This window comes from Lepidochelys kempii, chromosome 1, assembly GCF_965140285.1.
Source record: "Lepidochelys kempii isolate rLepKem1 chromosome 1, rLepKem1.hap1, whole genome shotgun sequence".
NCBI classification, from domain to species: Eukaryota; Metazoa; Chordata; order Testudines; family Cheloniidae; genus Lepidochelys; species Lepidochelys kempii.
Genome location: NC_136380.1, coordinates 239,293,255 through 239,313,233, shown reverse-complemented (window position 1 = coordinate 239,313,233; position 19,979 = coordinate 239,293,255). Strand labels below are relative to the sequence as shown.

The window sequence follows — 19,979 nt, the reverse complement described above, 5'->3', positions numbered from 1 at the left end:
TATCATCTTATCTGGATTTTGTAACAAAATTAGACATGTCATGGACTCAAACAACAGCCTGTGACTGTGAATTTTCCCTTGGTTACAGCACAGGCAAACAAGGGCAAATTCATCATTCAAATTCCTATTTAAAAGGTTTGGTTTGATGAAATTATTGGTGGTGGTTAAGGCTGAAGCAAAAATAAGAGAAATAACACTTACTAAAAGTAGTTCTCCTCTTCCTCCTCAGTGTCATAGTTTCATTAGAAAGATATCAACAGATTCTGAGAAGGTGCTGAAAGGATAGATTTATAAGGGAATGGTTGATTTTGTGTGCTCTATTGCATTCGGGCATTCTGGGTTTTATTCTTTGCTCTGGCACCTACACAGAGTGGATTAGACTCTGCAACCTTTACTCATGTTGAGGAATACCTACTTAAGCAGATAGTCCCATTGAAGTACACATCTAAGTGCTTTCCAGAATGAATAAAGGTTGCAGAGTCTGGCTGTGTGAGAGATTTGTTCAAATCACTTGACCTCTCTCTATTTCAGTTTCACCGTCTATGAAACAGAGATAATAACACTTGCGTTCTGAGTCTTAACTAATGCTTGTAAAGCACTTTCGGATATTTTCCATGGACGGTTGAATAGACATGAAAGTATTCGTTCTTATTGTCAACGCTTTCACAAGTATCGTGATTTTTAATGCCTCAGTTTTTGACTACCTACACTGGGACACCTTAAAGGATCCTGATTTTCAAAAAAGTTCTGAGCACCCTCCTTTGAAAATCAGACCTCTTCAAGTCATCTCAGTTGAGCACCCCAAAATGGAAGAACCCAAAATCTGTAGTCATTTTTGAAAGTTTAGACCTATAAGAATTGAGGGACTAATGCTACAACTTGTTACTTCTGTGTGGAGTCCCAAGCAAGCTGTTAGGCATATGCACAGGAGTAATTATTGCCAGAATGGACCAAAAATATGAATAACTGGTTAAAGGGGAGAGAAAACTAACTCTGAAAATGTGTGTAGTTGCTAATGATAATGTGAATAACCCCACTTTCTTGTTTTATAGTACCCACTGGAATAAAGGATTTGATGCTTTATCCTTTGGGACCTACAGCTGTGATTCTCAGTTGGAACAGGCCTTACCTTGGGGTGTTCAGGAAATATGTTGTAGAAATGTTTTACTTCAACCCATCAATGATGACCTCTGAGTGGACGACCTACTATGAAATTGCAGCTACTGTCTCCTTAACTGCATCAGTGGTAAAGTAACCATTACGGATTATCTCCCACACCTGCACATATGGTGCTTGCTCCTGGTAATGTTTCTTTCAGCTTTTGCCCACTGACCAGCAGACACATCAGATTCTATTAAACCCTGGACGTTTTTGCATGCGATAGAGGTTTACCATGATATTAGAGAGAGATTTTCCCCAGGGAATACCAGAATACCATGGTAAAGTTAATGCATGTGCAAATTATTAATTGGATGTTTAGGAAGGGGATAGTAGATGGACTTTCCCTCCACTGGAGCGTGGGTGGGTTCAGTGGTTATACATGGCACTCTCGCCCATGGGTGTTTGGTGTTCCAAGATTTCAGGGAGGATTCCTTCCCAGCCTCAGTCCTTGCAGGACTTCCCTGTGCAAAGTTCATTTGCTAGGGCTGTGTTCAAGGTGAGAGGATTTGACCCAACAGAATTAAAACATTAACCACTCCCCACTAAATTTACTGTGCACTTCCACACTTGTGTGGTCAAAAACTTTTGCAACTGTAGCATCTCCATGAGGAAATAGCATAAAGCCCCATCTACATAACTGACATTGATAATGTCAGTGAGCCATCTGGAATATTTAGTTTTTGAGTTATGTGCATGCCAAAAGAGACTTAAAGGCCCTGAACCTGTAAATGTGCTTAAGCATATGCATAAGACTTTGCAAGATTGAGGACTTTCAGCAGAAGTGTACACTTCATCCCCTCAGCCCCCTCCCTGCCACATACACACACACACACGCTTTTCGAGCTGTCAAGAGGGGATGGATAGATTTTGTTAAAACTTGACCTTTGGACTGAGAAAAACCATAGACAATTTCTGCTGAAAAGGAGAATTGTTCAGGAAGTTGAGTATGCAAAAAACAGGGATAGCAATAGGTGTTGCTCCTACTAAAAACTACAATGATTTGTGACTCATGCATAGCACCAGTCATGTAGTCATTATAATAACACTGGTTTAATTGGAATTGAGCATGCAACTGTAAATTTAAAATATAAAACTCTAAGGAAATGAGAACGCAAAATAAACTATTCAATGAGTAATTAATTTGTCATTATCATGATGCAGCAGAATTAGAGTAAAACCCAAGAGATCTTAGAAATAATGACATTTAATAGGAAGCTTCAGAAGTCAAGATGGTTGATGACAAGTAATATTGTTCACTGTTGTGTGCAATTCTAGTTTATATTGATGGGAAGTACATGCAGAGACGAGGAGTTAGAAGTCCTTTATCTTGATTTAAATCTTTGCTTGGAAGGATTAGATTTGTATTGGTAAATGTCAATTTCACCAAACACACACAAAACAATGAAAAAATATTTCCATCAACAATCATTTAAATTTACAGATAAGCAAAGTAAGAAGAATGCTACTTAAGAACTTATTGCTTTGATGTAAGTGTAACCCTTCTGCCCATCAGAGTTGGCAGCAACAAGGGCCGGGTTCAATATCTAGGGGATCCATTCCAATAACACAATGCAAACCAGCTCGAGCCCCCACCGGTGACCTGGGACAAATATATACCACCCCCTCTGGGCGCCTCCAAGAGGCAGTACTTCCCCTCTCATAAGCACCTAGTCTGAGTGTAGCAAAAAGCCTTTTAATAACAGAGAGAAACAATGTGGCATTATGTTGGGGAAACACCACCAACAGGATTCATAACACAACCCATGAGCAAAAAACCCACCCCAGGCAAATTGGGGCATGCCCCTTTCCCTTTGGTTCTTGAGTCCAGCAACCCCAAATCACCCAAAGTCCCAAAAGTCCAATGACCCAAAAGTCTCTGTCCCTGTCAGGGCAGCCCCAGAGTTCAAAAATTTATCTGCAGAGCTTTACCTCCCAATCTGGGTGGAGATGGGGGCGGGGGTTAGAGGCACTTTACATGATCTGAAGCTGACCGCCCCACAGCTCCATAGGCCTTCGCTCTGCTCCACTCCACCAGCCGCCCCACAAACTGCTTCGCTCAGCTCCGCTCCGCTCCGCGGCCCACAAGCAGCTCTCGCCATCCCACGAACTGCTCCGCGTCCCACTAGCAGCTCCCGCCGTCCTATAAACTGCTCCACCAGCCTGTCCGCAAGGCACTCCAGCCATCCCGCAAACTTCTCCACAATATATCTTCAGGCTCCCCCACTACTTAACCCAACGCTCAGTGATTTCAGCTCTTAGTCAGTTCAGCTCTTTGGTGAATTCAGCTTGTAGTAGGGGAGCCTCAGTGCTGGTGCAGCATTAGCCCAGAGTGAGCTCAGCAGCCTGTAACTAGACTCCTAATGGAATCAAAATTAGCTCTGATATTCCACAGTGAAGAGAGGAGGAAGTGCAATTCGTATGTAAGGCCCTCACCAGGGGGCCCATGCCACCAAGTATTAATACTTGTCCCCAGCCTCTCTCAATTCACAGAGTTTTAGAACCCATGACCCTTGCCTAGCGAGTGCTACTCAGGTGATGGTGAGTCCCTCCATCATAACAAAAGGCCAAGTACAGTTCCCAGCACAGTTCCCATGATCAGGGTAATAACAATTTATTCTTCCTGCCCCAATAACAGAGACACTGGGGATCCCACAGCAGCCAAAGTGACCACTTGGGCAGCTATGGCCTCATTCTAGACGGGGTGGGTGTGCCTATGCAAATGAGATCGGCCCCTGAAATTGTTTTCCACAACTTGCCACACCTCACCACCAGATGTCAGGGTGGAGCTCATCCTGACACTGCTTACATAAGGATGTATATTTTGACGTGAGATGTTGACAATTTGTGTGTTTTAAAGCTTTAACTTTTTAAATCGTCATGTCTGCTGTCATTCAATAACTGTCTGACTCCCTGTGTCATTTCCCACAACTGTGAAAATTTAAATAGTTAAAATTCTAAAAAATGCGTAGAAATAAACATTGATATTGTCTGTCAACATTATAAGAAAATAAAAATTGAATTCTGCCAAGCCTAGCTGTCACTGTACTGTGGAAATGAAAGTGAAAGTTTCTTAAAGATGAACTGCAAAGTTAAATAGTAAATTAGTGATTGCTGACTCCCATCTCTGACTGGGCTGCATGGCACTATGGCTTAACTAACTTTATAACATTATTTTCAGACTTTTAAGTCTTTGGATTTTTTGGGTTGACTAGAAATGCCCCACAATGCACCATTCTAAGACTGCCCCTGAAGTTTCCCTATAACCATTACCATTCTGGCCTCTATGATATTGCAGAATCGTGTGCTCTGCGGCAACACTAACAACCCCTGAAAAAAACATATTGACTTGGCTTTGATAAAAAATGATTTTTTGAAAATGTAGTTAAAAATGTTCTGGGTTGAATTCCCCCTTTGTCTAGAGTATGACAGAAAAACAGAGAATATTTATATTATGAAATTTGAAACAACAAATCAAAACAAGAAGTTCTGCTTTTTTTAAAATGAAATTTCATTGAAATCCACATGTTCCCATGGAACACCTTGATTTTGCCTAATCAGCATTTTCTGACAGGAAACTTCCATCACAAAACTTTGGACCAGCTCTAGAAATCAATGAGATTGTTGGGACACGAGCAAATCCCTGCTCCCACATGTTTGTTTGTACACAATATGGTTTCCATGGCTAGGAAATGGTCTCTGTGCGTTGCCCATTGCACAAATTAAAGCCTTGATCCTGCAAACGCTTACATATATGAATATCTTTACTCAGGCAAATAGCTTCCTTGTGCTCAATGGTGTACTTGCTGGAGTAAAGCCACACATCCTTAGGGCGAGTACAAGATCAGGATGCAAATGATCCCTGGGAATGGCATGTACGAATGGCAGCTGTCTTGCAACAGGATATGGGTCTGTGCTATTGTAGCTTTTTAAATGTATCATTGCACTCCTTTCTGGGAGAAAAAAGAGGTGAAGAGTTAAACTGCTTTCCAAGTATCTACCAGAATTTAGCCCTACTTTTTTCTCTCTCTTTGAAAATAGTTTACAAATCTAAAAGTTCAAAATGGGATCAATTAACCACAGATTTACGTGGGCACTGTTCCACTCAAGTCAGCAACATTGTACCCATTGTGGCAGTAGTAAATCTATTCTATAGCAAGTGGCAGTCATGTTTTACATTGACAAAATCTCTACTGAAGAGTGACTTGCCATTTGCTGTCTCTTTTCAGAAAATAGCCAGTCTACTGCCCGCTTGGTATTACAACTTTCGGGTTACCATGGTGACTTGGGGAGATCCAGAATTGAGCTGCTGTGACAGTTCTACCATCAGCTTCATAACAGGTAAGCAGCAGCATGGCAAGTGGTTGATGGAAGGAGTGCAAGGGGAAATGTGAGTGCTGAGGAAACATATCTAGAAAGATTATGATGGTGTTCACCTGTAAATATTTGTCTAGGGGCTTTTTAGAATTTAATTGTAAAGCCCGGTAGGGGAAAATGTGAAGGTAGTTTTGATTCATTAGAGACATCATTTCATTGCTGACCTGCCCCAGGAGTTGCACCTTCATGCACCATTAGTTTTGCCCACTTTATTACTGAATTTGTGTAGCTCTCTTGTGATGAGTGATTGCTGATTGGCTGGAGTTAAGAGAGGGCAGGGGTCAGGAGTTATAAAGACTCAGCTTTGAAAGATTCCGTCTATTCTGGGAGCTTGGGTTGACAGGGGCCTGCTCTGGCATTGGAAGATTTAGCCTTTGACTGACATTAGCTTGGAAGCCTTGCTTAGACATAAGCCTGCCCAACCTTGAAAGATGTGCTCCACCCTTGAAAGGCTTTGTTCAGCCTATGGGTTTCCAGGCTAGAGCAGGCCTCTGCCTAAGCCAAAGACCAAGTTTAGTCAGGAAACATGTCAGAGGCCCACACAACTTGCCTATTCAGCCAAGACAAAGGATTGTTCTAATTCTGGATTATACTTCAGCTGGGAGCTATATTATTATAGAGCAGCTAAGGGAGCTTTTGTAAATTTTATGTATTTCAGTTACTATGGGACCTAAAACTAAACAAAGTATATTTTTCCCTATATTTTTACCCTTCCAAGTCCTTCTTTTTTCTCCCCATCTCTTTCCCCTTCACGGTATCTAAGTCTACACCCCACAGTTCACACACATTCAATTGTTCTGACATTTATTGCAGCATAAATAGTTAACATGCTGTAGGGCTGTTTATTTTAGTGCAAAATGAGGCTGGCCATGTTTTGTGCTACAATTTTTTCACACTCCCCGTTGGTCTTTGCTGGTAAGTGTTACCTCTGTTCATTGCAAGGGGATGGGTCGGGGGGAGGATAGTCTTGGGGTCAAGGCACCGGACTGACACTTGAGGGGCTACCTCTGTGACCTTGGGCAAATCACATACAGCCAGGTCTTCAGCTGGCTTCATTATCTCCCAGTGGGTCATTGAGTGAGGTTGATGCCCCTTCACTCCCCACTCAGATTCTTGGGGTTCAATTTTGCAAGATGGTGAGCAACTCCTGGAGAGGCTGAGCACCATAAACTCCTATTGACAAGGCGATCCCCATATCGGTAACACTTTCAGGGTTGAAGATGGAAGTAAACATATATTGCCTTTGGGAACACTATGTACCCCCCACCCCAGAAATAGGTTTAAAAAGTTGTTCCAGATTAAAAAAAGCCAATAAAATACTGTGGATGGATTTCAAAAAAGGGTTGTGTAATTTTAGGATGCTTAATAATAATTATACAAGCTCAGACAGTGTTTGCAGACCACCTGTGCAGCAATACATAACTGGCCAGGTGAATCAAAGATAAAGGAGAAGGAGGCTGCCGTCCCCAGAGCTTCAGTTAATGATTACTTTTTGAAGCAGGATATGGGAGTGGATGGTCCATTGGTCCATCTGTTCCAATATCTTGCTTCCAAAATATTGAAATGGATGGACCAGTGCTCTGACAAATCTTTAGCCTAATAACTAAGGAGTCAATTGACCTGGGTTCTGTTCATGCCCCTGCCACTGACCTGTAGTGTGACAAATCACGGGACCCCTCAGTGCCTCTCTTTTCTGCTGCCACCCTTATTCTGTCTTGTCTATTTAGATTGTGAGCCTTTCAGTGCAAGGAGCATATTTTACTATTTGTGCGTACATGGTAAAGCATGATGGGGCCCTGATATGTGTTGGGGCCTCAACACGCTACCACAATACAAATAATAATTAATAAGATAATGTTCCTCTGCATTAAAAATTATATTATGGCAGAAGCAAAACTGAATTACTTTCGGGGACTTGCAATACCCTGAGCCAGTACCTGCTACTGTCTCCAACAACAACAAGCACGTTAGATTGATGTTTCTACTAAAAGGATCAGAAGTGAAATAATATGGTTTGATACTCCACTGTTAACACCTGTCAGTTCAATTTAGCAGAAAAATCAAGCTAATGTGTTCATTTGTCATTTTTGGATGCAATGGCAGATATTGAAGGTGGGGAGCAGTGGGCCATCCATAGGGCCAATTGAAAACTGGGGAAATTGGATTTTTGACACACCAAAAATTTTCATGGAAAATGTCTGCTTTCCTTTTGGGTGTTTGTCAGAAACCAACAAAATATTTCCTTTAGAAAATGTTGAAGGGGGAGGAAAAATCGGCAACATTTTTTTCAGAAAGAGAAAATAAATTTCTGACCAGCTCTAATTATCTAGCTACTGTCAAGTGATGTGGTGGTGGGAAATGAGGAAATGCCCTTTTTCCCCCTCCAAAATTTAAAACCACATCAAAATCAACTTTTCACACAATGAGAAGGGAAGGAAAATATGCATTTTCTCCCCATGATAAAAAAATCTCCACTGCCTACTGGATACTGAAAACAAATCCCATTTCCCGCAGCTTCCTGGATGCCAAAAGCCCCAAATGATCCCTACCTCAACACCCAAACCTCTGGCTTTCTCAAACAACTTCTGCAGTGTGCAGTCGTGTGACATTTTGAAATCCGCAATGCATTCTTCAGTGAGAATTTAACATTTGGAGAGTAGTGTAAAATACTCTGAAAGCAATGTAACAATAAATAAATAGCACCAGGAACACAGTACTGATTGGATCAGTCTGAGAGAGGACATTGAAGGGACAAGCACTTTGGGATTCCTGTGCAGTGGTGTAGTGGAGCTAGAATGCACCAGAACTCTGTGTTCTGGAGCTTTTGCAAGGTCATGCCACATGGAAGACCCCATTTTGCTCTACAAAATGGCATTCTCCATCTGGGTTGACCTCACACATACAGTGCACATGAGGTCACCCCACATGGAGGATGCCATTTTGTAGAGCAAAATGATGTCCTCTGCACATACTGGAGAGTGCCATTGTGTAGAGCAAGTGCACATGTGTAACTGATGGGAAAGCAGTGAATAATTCTGATCCTGCACAAGATAGAATAGAACCCATTTTCTCCTAGGTGGGCTAAGAGCAGTAACAATTTGTCATTAAAATCAGCCCACCTATTTTCCATTCACTCCCTCCAGTGGAAACACTGGACTGTTCAGGCACTTCTGCTTGGTCTGGAGATTAGGTGGGAGAGTTGTGGAGATGGTGCTGCAGCGGCAGCTCAGTGAGCACCGTTTGTAGGGGATTTAATATAGATAGGCCTGATTTAGCTGTCGGAGAAAAATAATCACTGAATCCTGGCTGCACTGAAGTCAATGGCAAAATCCCATCCTGCAACATCTGCTCTCACTTCTATGAGCTCTATTGTCAATGATTTTTTTGGCATATGACTTGTAAAATTAATAGTGACTGCCAGAGTCCTGTGAATACTCTTTGGCAACGTTTCTCATCCATTTTCTGTGTCAGTGTAATGAAGTCACTTTTTAACCATTTGGTTGCTACATAATATACTCAGCCAAGCACTAGAGAAGAAATATGTCTCTCCGCACCTTTGTTCTGTGCTTCAAGGACAGCATTTTAAAGTGCAAGTGCCCCAGTGGGGCCCGGACTCTTCAATATGGTGTTTTCAGAAGATGCAACAAAACTGAGCCATGGAAGGGTTACTACAAATTTTCATCTGCTATAGGGCCATGTCCAGCTGTCACTGATGACAAGGAAAACCTGCCAGTGCCTTCAGTGGAGAAATGGATAAAGTTTTTATCTAGTAGACATGGACACAATCTGAAACAAATGAATAGACCTCTTGCATACTCTCTCCCTTGAGTTAGATGCTTTTCAAAATCAAGAATTTTCATAGAGTTCATAGATTCAGAGCATTTAAGGCCAGAAGGAGTCATTAGATCATCTTCTGTATAACCACAGGCCATTACGTTTCACCAAGTTACCCCTGTATTGAGCCCAATAACTTGTGTTAGGCTAAAGCATATCCTCCAGAAAGGCACCCAGTCTTGATCTGAAGACTTCAAGAAATGGAGAATCCACCACTTCCCTTGATAGTTTGTTCCAGTTTGTTTAACCCTCACTGTTAAAAATGTGTGCCTTATCTCTCATTTCAATTTGTCTGCATTTAGCTTCCAGCCATTGGTTCTTGTTATGTCTTTCTCCACTAGATTAAAGAGCTCTTTAGTACCTGCTATTTTCTCCCTTGTACAATGTAACCAAATCACCACTCGGTCTTCTTTTTGATAAGCTAAACAGCTCAAGCTCTTTAAGTCTCTTACTTAAGGCATTTTCTCCAGTCCTCACATTGTTTTTGTGGCTCTTTTCTGTACACTCCCTCTTCAATTTTTCAACGTCCTTTTTAAATGTATTCCAGAATCAATATTCCACATCAGTCTCACCAATGCCATATGCAGAGGTAAAATCATTCCCTACCTTCTACTCCCCTATGTATACATTCAAGAATTGCATGAGTCCTTTTTGTCACAGCATGACACTGGGAACACATCTTGAGTTGTTTGTCCACCACGGACCCCCTAGATCCATTTCAGAGCTATAGCTTTCCAGGATGCCCTGTTCCGTAGGTATGTACAAGGGTAGGTATGGCCTACATCCATGCTCCTAGATGTATAACTTTGCATTTGGCTATATTAAACTTCATTTTGTTTGAGTGGGCCCAGTTTACCAAGCAATCCAGAACACTCTGTTTGACTGCCCTTTTTCGTCATTATTTAATGCTCTGTCAGTATTTGTGTCATCTGCAAATTTTGTCAGCAGTGATTGTATGTTTACTTCCAAACCATCGATGAAAATGTTGAATGGGGTTGGGCCTAGTACTTATCTCTGCAGAACCCCACTAGAAACTCCCCCATTCAGTGACGATTCTCCATTGATAGCTACATTTTGAGATGTCAGTCAATCCATTTAATGTGTGATTTATTGATACTGTATATTGCTAATTTTTAATCAGAATGTCACGTGGTACAAAAGTTAAATGCTTTACAAAAGTCTGTCTGTTATAGCTATGTGGTTACCTTTATCAACTAAACCTGCAATCTCATACAAAAATTGAAATCAGGTTTGTTCGACAAGACCTATTTTCCATAAAACCATGTTGACTGACATTAATTATATTCCTATCCTTTAATTCTTAATTAATTTGAATCCTGTGTTATCTTTTCCATTATTTTGCCCAGGATTGTTGTCAGGCTAACAGGTCTGTAATTACCCAGTCATCCTGCGTGCCCTTTTTGAATATCTGCACAACATTAGCACTCTTCTGGAATTTCCTTGGTATTCCAAGATTTATTAAAAATTCACATCAGTGGGCCATAGATCTTCTCAGCCAACTCTTTTTAGTACTCTTGGGTCTGCTGCTAGTCAATGCAGTTTAACATCCTCATTAGTTACAAATGAACTAGAAAGCACTTCATCCCCGTCATGTGATATGAATACATTATCCTGCTTCTTTCCAAACAAAGAACAGAAATATTTATTGAACACTTTTGCCTTTCCTGTATCCATATTAATAATATTACTTGCTCTGTACAGTTTGAGCCTGATGTTCTACAGAAAAAGCCTCACCTTTTCTGCTCTTCCTGCTATTACAACCAAACTTGTGTGCTTCTCTTATTGCTGAGAGGCTCAACCTTGTAGTCTGGAAATGTCAACATACCATTTACACCAAAACACAAAGATAATCACAGGTGTTGGGCCCAGATCCTGCAACAGGCTCCATGCAGGCAGTGCTGCATTTATGTGGACCCCAGTTGAAATTAATGCCTGTGTGGAGCTCATTGCAGGATTGGCATTTAAGTGATCTACAGCAGCTGGAATGTAAAAAAAAAAAACCAACGTGAATAGGTGACATAGATCTTTCCAGCCACTTCTGGTTTGAAGTCCTCTGTTGGGGAGGGCAAGTTGGAAGGCTTCAAGACTGTATATAAGTAAATGCACCACTTATAACCCCCCTCATTCAGGACCCCAGGCACCTTCACTAACTGTGATATCCTGCTGTATTTACTGTGTGCGGCATTGTGACACCACAAACACGGCCAAGTAGGGAACTAATGAGGTTTTAATGGCACCTTTTGTAAACAGCTGGATTTAAAAATACAACCAAAACCAGTCATATTAAAATATAAAGCTGTTTATCTAGATGGAGGACAGAACGCACTTTGAAGTTACAGAGTAGCAGCCGTGTTAGTCTGTATCCGCAAAAAGAAAAGGAGTATTTGTGGCACCTTAGAGACTAACCAATTTATTTGAGCATAAGCTTTCGTGGGCTACAGCTCACTTCATCGGATGCAAGTTAGTTAGTTAGTAATAAATATCATGATAAAGGGTAGCATGTATAGGTCTAAGTTGGTTGGACCACCATGTGTTTGAGTATAGTCATGTCTGTTCTCATGTGGAAGTTGTTTTTTGTTCCTTCATATGGATGCTTGTAGTTTTCATTTCCTCTCTTTCTTGTGTGTTTCTTTTTTACACATCTTTCTTCTTGATCATTCTAAATCTGTAAACATTTTGAGTGCACACAAAAAAGGAAACAAAGGATTTTGTCCGCGTTGAGAGAGAAATGAGAGAATTATTACCATTATTATTCCTTTATTTCATTTCAATAATGCACTCAGATTGCTCATTACACAAGTAGAGACAGTTCCTCCCTAGGAAAGCTTGCACTAAGACAGAGAGACATAAAAATAGGGTGCACTGGGCAACCCAGAGTAGGGGGGACATCATAATTTTTTTTTAAATGTGCTGTAAATTAATTTGTTGTGGGCATCATGGAAGAAGGGGGTTTTGAGAGGGACTTGATAGAAGCAGTGCTATAATAAATACTATTAAAATTGCTTAAAATTGTATTTGCTTCCATCCTAAATTTCCACTTCATAAACCTTTGTCCTGCTCTTAGAGTCAAAAGTTCAAATGCAAGATAAAATTTATGCTCTCAGCTATGTTTGTGACAGCAACAGTGACATCCTGTGGCCACTTAAAAAATAGTCTAGGTTCTGATTGTCCACAGCCTTACGAAATGAGTGTAAAATGCACTGTAGCAGAATGGTAGTGTGTTAAACTCACTCTGAACTCCCTTTCCACAAGTGTAGATGGCTTTACAAAGTGAAAGAAACTCAGTTTTTTCATTATGTAGTTCCAAAAAAATATACTATATATGCTGAATAATATGCTACTCTGTTGTACCCACACAATGCCATTGAAGTCACTCTGAGCTCAATTGTGGTTTTAGGGCATCATTGGAGTTTACCTCGCTACCTCTGCTCCACTTCATTTTTACTTAAAGTTTATTTTGAGGACTTAAGTGATGCACAGGCTTTGCGCTGGCCTTTTGCATGGGGGTGAATTTCACTCTGGGGATAGAGCTGGTCAACATTTTTGTGCAGAAAGTTGTCCTGCTGAAAATGTTTTTTTCAAAACTACAGTAGTGCATGTTTCGCAGGCAGATGGCAATTTTGATTAAATAAAAAAATCAGTTTTCCCACCAGAAATTTCAAAGCAAAAATTTCTGGGTTTAATCCACGTTTCTTAACAAACCGAACTGTTTTGTTCTGACTTAAAAGGTTGTTTTTGTTTACAGAAACTGAAATGAAATGACTTGAAGTATAAAACTAGATTCTCAAAGAAAAATTTCATTTATTTTTCGCTTAAAAACCTGTTTCATTTCAGTTTTCTTGAAGAAGTGGAAACGTTTTAAGTTTAAACTTAATTTTAGGTTCATTTAAAAATGTGGAGTTGAAATGAAGTTTGTGTTTCAAATTGGTTTGCAACTTCCAACGTTTTTCAATGGAGAGATTTTGAATTAAGACTTCTTATTTGGAAACTTTTCAGTTTTCCAACCAACTGTACCTGCAAGCAATTACGGGTGCTAGTCTCATTCATATATGTCTACTTTTTTTGTTAGGCTCTTTCTCCCAATAAAGTCCCTTTGGCAGTGAATAGTCAAGCTTAATTTTTTGACTTAATTATATATTAAGTTAGATCTTGTTTCTAACATCTTTGTCTTGTTCTCCCCAGCCCCAGTATCACCAGAGATCACCTCAGTAGAATATTTCAACAATCTGCTGTATGTCAGTTGGACGTATGGAGATGATGGGACTGACCTGTCTCATTCCAGGATGCTGCACTGGATGGTCATTGCTGAAGGCAAGAAAAAAATCAAAAAGAGCGTAAGTCAATAGGATTTTTAAAGCTTTGTGACTGCACATTCGGTCTTTCGAATGTTTCAAAAAAAAAAAAGTTGTCCTGCTCAATACATAAACTTCATATTACAAACTAAGGTCAGGTCGATTGAGCTTCTGCAAACCCTAGTGGGTTAAGTGTACCCCTTTGCAGAGGGTCAGTATAAGGGCTTACAACCCATTTAAGACTTTTTAAAATATAGTCCTTCTTGGTTTTTTAAAGAAAGAATGGGTTTCCCGTCAGTTGTATCAATTTCAGGAGAACTTGTCTGTTCTTCTAGGGGAATTGTGGGAAGGGCATTGGAAGACTATCCACACATGACTGATTTTAGCCTGCATCCTTACTGCAAAGTGGGCAGGTTCCAGCCTGAGTTAAACCAGCTCTGAGGCATACCCCAGCTGGATCAGCTAGCCTAGGCTTACAGCACTTCCAAACCCAAGTCAGAGGTGTTTGTGTGTGGAGGGTGGTGGTGGTGGAGACTGGGTTTGAACTTGGGTAGGACCCTGGGTTAAGTTCTTGCTACCCCAGACCAGAAGCATTGAGGTCGATCATGAGAATTAGTAAGTGAAACTACCATTAGGTGTCTGAAATGTTGAGGTGCTGAGCACCCACTATATCCATAAAATGAATTGGGAATTGTGGCTGGCTAGCACCTTGTATGATCCACACTTGTAAATAGAGAGCTAAACCAAGCAGGCTCATTTTAATGTGTACAAAGGAAACAAATAGCACAAATGTGGTAAAATTAAGTGAGAATTTAAAAATGCAACCATAGTTTTACTAATATAAAGTACTATCAGTAAAACAAATAATATTTCTTTAAAAAATAAACAAATTATATGATTTTTGACCCTACGTTCCTTCAATTTTTAGTTACTAGTGACTTAACCCAAAAACATGCCTGTGTTTCCTTTTTAGTTGCAGGCAATATAATTTGCACATTATTTTTTCAGGTGGTTATAATTACACAATTGGTTGAGGATGGGTACTATCATGAGGTTTCTGATGTGCATTGCTTGTAGCTGGGGTAGAAATGTGATGGGAACAACCTTTCTTATGGCATTTCACCAACTCTGATTCCTGTTTCAGTGGCAACTGGGAAATGGGAGAGGTGCATGGACATTAAAAATAATGGAGCAAAAGTTATTCAAACTCTTTTTGAACCTCAAAGCACATTCAGTTCCAGGTTCAATTTGAATTCTGGGCATGGTTAAAGTCAGTTCTTCCTATGGCCTGAGCCTGCAATCCACTCTGTGCAGGTAGACCTATGCGGAGTCTCTGTGAAGTCAGCAGGGTTCCATATGGGTGCAAGGATCCTCCCTTGCAAATCTAGAGGCAGGATCTTGGGTTATATCTGTACAGGCTCACCCATCCCTAACTTTTATATTATTCCTAGAGATTCCAAACTGATTTTCAAATACCGAAAGTTCCAGGGTGCTCTGATCTGTGGTTTGGTCAGAGTTATTCAAAAGTTTGATGTAACTTGCAAAATCCAGATTTAAAAAGTCCCCTCAGAGTTGTTTTTTAAAAAATCTTTCACTAGCTATGTTTGTTTCAACCAATCGGAAATATACTGTAAAATTTACTTCTCTCTGCACTGTGACATTCTGTTGAACTTGTGTCTTGCATCCATCAATGTCATTGGGAATTAGAACATATAACGAGTGCAGAGTATGCAGAAGTGATTTACGCTGATGATTCAAATTTTGTCCAGAGTGCATTAAGTGCTTGATTTATTTCTTCAAACAGGCTCTCTTGTTTGGATAATATTTAATACTTGGTACCAATGATCATTGTAGGTGACACGGAATGTGATGACTACAGTTCTGAGCCTGCCTCCGGGAGACATCTACAACCTTTCAGTAACTGCTTGTACTGAGAGAGGCAGCAACACCTCCACACCACAGATTGTGAAACTGGGTGAGAATGTGTTTGTTTGCCTGGTTAATTGTATGTAGTTTCCCTCTTTTGGCTATTAGGGCAGATTCAGTACCTTCCTCAGCTCAAAAATATAGGCACTCGCTCTTTTTATTTAATAAGGGTTATAATATACTCACTTTGACTGGTACCTTATGCTGAGAGTAGTCCCATTCGCTTCAGTGGGTCTACTCTCCAAACAAGGTTCTACTCAAGGTATGTAGGGGAGACAGTATCTCGCCCTAAGAGGCAGTAAGTAGAGCCTATCCAGAATAACATGAGAGCACTATTGTCCCATAATTGTTTCCCTATGATTGGTCCAAACACACCCAGACTTTAGAATAAGAACCCAAGCTTTGCAGCTGACCTCTGTTGGTCCAAACCAGAACCCTTCAAACATTTGAAAAGTTCCCTTCTGGATCTGAACTCTGGCTTGGACTGATTCCAAGTCCCCCTCCCACCCACCCTCCAAAAAAAAAATTACAAATATTTTCTCAATTGAAGAGCCACACTGTAATTTTTACAACAGCAATAAATCCACTGAAGTGAAATCTTCCCTCATTTACCTGTGTGTCTGTAACACACACATCAAGTAGAATGTGTCTTGGCTGAAGGGACTTACCAGGACATTTCATCCTCTGACGTCTTGAGGAGTAGGGCAAGGATAAGGTAATGGAGGCTATCTCTACATCTTCTAATATTGCTACTCTGCTGTTGCTCTGGAAACTTTGAGTCCCAGAAGTGCCTTGAACTGTAGCTTGTGAAATCTTGGGGTTTGTCTAATTACTGGTGTTGGCACAAAGCCCACTGTGAAGGTGAGGGAGATACTGTTGGTAACTTGAGACTGGATTATCCCCCAGGGATCTGTGCAAAATGGAGCTCTCTATGACATAAAGTATGAGGAGCAGCCAGAGACGGACCTCATCAATGGCAATAACAATCCTGTTTGGTTGGATAGGAGGCATGAGAACAACTGTTTTTGCAGAAGGAAGCTCCCTTCCACATAAATCCCTGAAATGCATTGATGTTGGGAGGCAGTGCAGCCTCCACAATCTGTGATTCCCCCAGGCCTCTACCACTAGATGGAATATTGCTTTCTGTGGAGTTTTCCTTCCCCACACCAGTCCTATCCCACAGGCATTTCCACAAAAATGTGTGTTTGGGTGTTAATCTGGCTCCTGAATATCAATAGCCAGGTGTTTTCTGAATGCTATTTGGAAATGTTTGAGTCCTTCAAGTAGCATCATCATTCACATGATTCAGAAAATGGAATGTATTATTCATATTGCATGTCCCTGTAACCATTCTTTGACAAAAAGGGCTGTTATTTCTGGCTTGCTTATGGAGCGGGAAATATTCTATATGGGCTGGTTAATATGGAAGAATTTGGGTGTTCTGCCCTAGTTCTTCTGTTTGATATTTAAGAGAAAACACAACAAATACAGTTTAGATAAATCACTTCTAGACTCCACCACTCTTTATTTCATGCCTTTAACATTTTAATTTTGCCCAAAGAATAGTAAAGGTGGTTTACCTTGGCAAAGGTCAGCCCTACAGTCTCTCCTTGGTGTTTTTGAGGGAGCAGAGAGATCTGGGATTAGAAATCCTGTGAATCTGTTCTAAGTGGTAGATGCAGAGGTGAAAATAAGCCAGTACACCCCGGTATGGCATACTGGCAAAAGCCGGTGCGCCATACTGGGGTGGATCGGCTTCCTCAGGCGCAATTTAAGGGGCCTGTGGCTCCCAGCAGCGGCTGGAGCCCCCGGCCCTTTAAATTGCTGCCAGAGCCCCGCTGCCGGAGCCCTGGGGTAGTGGCGGTGGGGCTCGGGTGGCAATGTAAAGGGCCCAGGGCGGTAGCGGCGGTCGAGCCCTGGGCGCTTTAAATCCTCCCCAGAGCCCTGCCGCCACTTCCCCAGGTCTCCGGCAGGCTCCGGGGTTGATTTAAAGGGCCCGGGGCGGTAGTGGCGGCGGGAGCCCTGTCCCCGGAGCCCTGCTGCCAGAGCCCTGGGGAAGTGGTGGCGGGGCTCTGGGGACGATTTAAAGGGCTCAGGGCTCGGCCGTCGCTACTGCCCTGGGCCCTTTAAACCACTGCCAGAGGCCCCGGCTGCCGCTGTTTCCCTGGGGAGGGGGAAGGAGGCACTTGTCGGTACATGGTGGGCAGGGGCTGGCTCTGACCTCCCCCAGCCCTGCCCTGTCCGCCTGAGGCCCCGCCCCTTCCGGGGGCCAGAGCCGGCCCCAGCCCAGCCCCATACCAGTAAGTCCCTAGACTTACTTTCACCCCGGGTAGATGACTCAGCATTGAGCAGCTGTGATGAACTACTGCCAAATGTGGTATCATATTCTTCCATGCTTCATCCTGGGAACTTTCCATTTGCGGAAAAATTAATCCATTTGCTTGGGGACAGGAAGGATTTATTTCAGATGATGTCCAGGTGTGAAGTTGTCTCAATTTAATATAGGCTATTCTTTATCTGTGCTAGGGGACGAAGAGGTAATTTTGTGCCTAAAGCACGGGACTGCTTCTCAGAAGATCAGACTCATCTCCAAAATGTCTGAGACACCTTGAGTGGGTCATTTTTAAAAAATAGCCTTTAATTTTGGGTGCCTCACCTTTGGGGTGCCAAATTTTAGACAGCTAAGGTGAAATCCTTGCGCCATCAAACTCAATGGTAAAGTTCCTACAGACTTCAGTGGAACGAGGTTTTCAGCCCTAGATCTTGATCGTCAGAGGAGCTGAGCCCCCATAACTCCAAATGAAGTCTATGGGACCTGCTCAGCATCCCTGAAAATTGGCCCAAAGGTTATGTCTATAGTGCTATAAAAAAAACCATGGCACCGGGTCGCAGAACCCAGGTCAGCGACTTGGACTTGCACAGCTAAAACTGCAGTGTGTAGACATTTGGGTTCAGACTGGAGCCTGGGCTCAGAGATCCATCCCCCTCACAGGTGCTCAGAGGCCAGGCTCCAGCCTGAGCCTGAACATCTTCACCGCTGTTTTATAGTCCCACAGTCAGCTGCAGGCCAGCTGTGGCCATGCTGCGAGTCTTTTATTGTAGTGTGGACATACCCTAAGAGTTTAAAAGTAGACACTCAACACATAGGAGGTGCTCAAAATTAAAGGCTTCTTTTGGTAATTTGTATCTGAAAGACAGAGATTTAGGTTCTTTATGTGTACCTGGGAATATTACATACTTTACTTCACAGGGGTGTAGTGAGGCCTAATTCATTAATGTCTGTACTGCACTTTGGTAACCAGGAGTGCATTAAAGTCCAAAATATTATTATGCCCTGGCACACATGCACACACACACGCATTCACTCCCAGCACAAAACAACTTCCATGTTTATATCACCTCCTTATCCCGAATGACCCCAAATCACTTCGCACCTCAACATGCAGTCTGGGCAAGAGTCACTGATACCACTTTGTCTGCTCTTGCCCTGTCAAAGCAACACAAAGCAAACCATAGACTTGGAGCATCTGTCTGGCGGCATTGGGTTTATAGATATTTACGGCCAGATTTTTAAAGGTATTTGGGTGCCTAATTCCCATTGAAATCAATAAGCTTTGGGTGCCAAAAATACCTTTAAAAATCTGGACCCTAGTATTTTGGGAGCAGTGCAAAGCAGCTGAGCATACCAGTGAATACAGCCCACTGTAGATAGGGGCTCACTTCCCTCCAACACCGAAACAGTACAGATAGATAGACACATGAATTTCCCCATCTTTGAAGGGTGATTAGATTTTGGTTTGGTTTGACCCTGCAAGCTGGAACAAATAAAAAGGAAAAGAAAAAAAAACTTCATTCAGCCAGGTCTTTTTCTCAAGGGTTCTTGCCTATAATTAAAAAGTAAAACAGCATAATCAGAAAGTAAACAGAACCACTCCCCAGTCCTTTCTAACAACTGACTGTGAAGCCTCTCCATCCTAAAGACCTTCTCCCCATCTTGCTTCGCAAACAGCCACTTTTAAAACCCTTCCTCTCAGCAAAGAGACGGGGAGCTGAGCTGGAGCAAACCCAGCATTCACTACGGACCATGCGGTTCTCCTGAACTCTGCACATGAGCTGCTTATCACAGAGATAGGGACCAGCTGTACAATGTGGATCTGGTTTTGGTCCATCTCTAATTAATGTACCCAGATTCCCTTTAGTGTTTCTAACCAAACCAACCTGAACCTCAGCGAGTGTATGGGCACTGATTTATATGTTGAAGCCCTAATTCTCTACTGTGTTGCACTGTATGTGACAGGTTTCGGAGTGGTAGCCATGTTAGTCTGTATCAGCAAAAACAACAAAGAGCCCTTGTGGTACCTTAGAGACTAA

General features: G+C 41.9%; 1 protein-coding gene across 10 annotated transcripts in view; it reads left to right on the top strand.

The window, feature by feature from the left end:
• Positions 1-19,979, top strand: part of PTPRO (protein tyrosine phosphatase receptor type O) — a 220,574-nt gene that overhangs the window by 152,067 nt on the left and 48,528 nt on the right. For all 10 annotated transcript variants that reach the window (XM_073319271.2, XM_073319239.2, XM_073319260.2 and 7 more), the window contains 4 exons: positions 1,053-1,246; positions 5,388-5,499; positions 13,573-13,724; positions 15,537-15,657. In XM_073319271.2, coding sequence (XP_073175372.1) covers positions 1,053-1,246; positions 5,388-5,499; positions 13,573-13,724; positions 15,537-15,657 — 579 coding nt within the window. The remainder of the gene's footprint in view (positions 1-1,052; positions 1,247-5,387; positions 5,500-13,572; positions 13,725-15,536; positions 15,658-19,979) is intronic.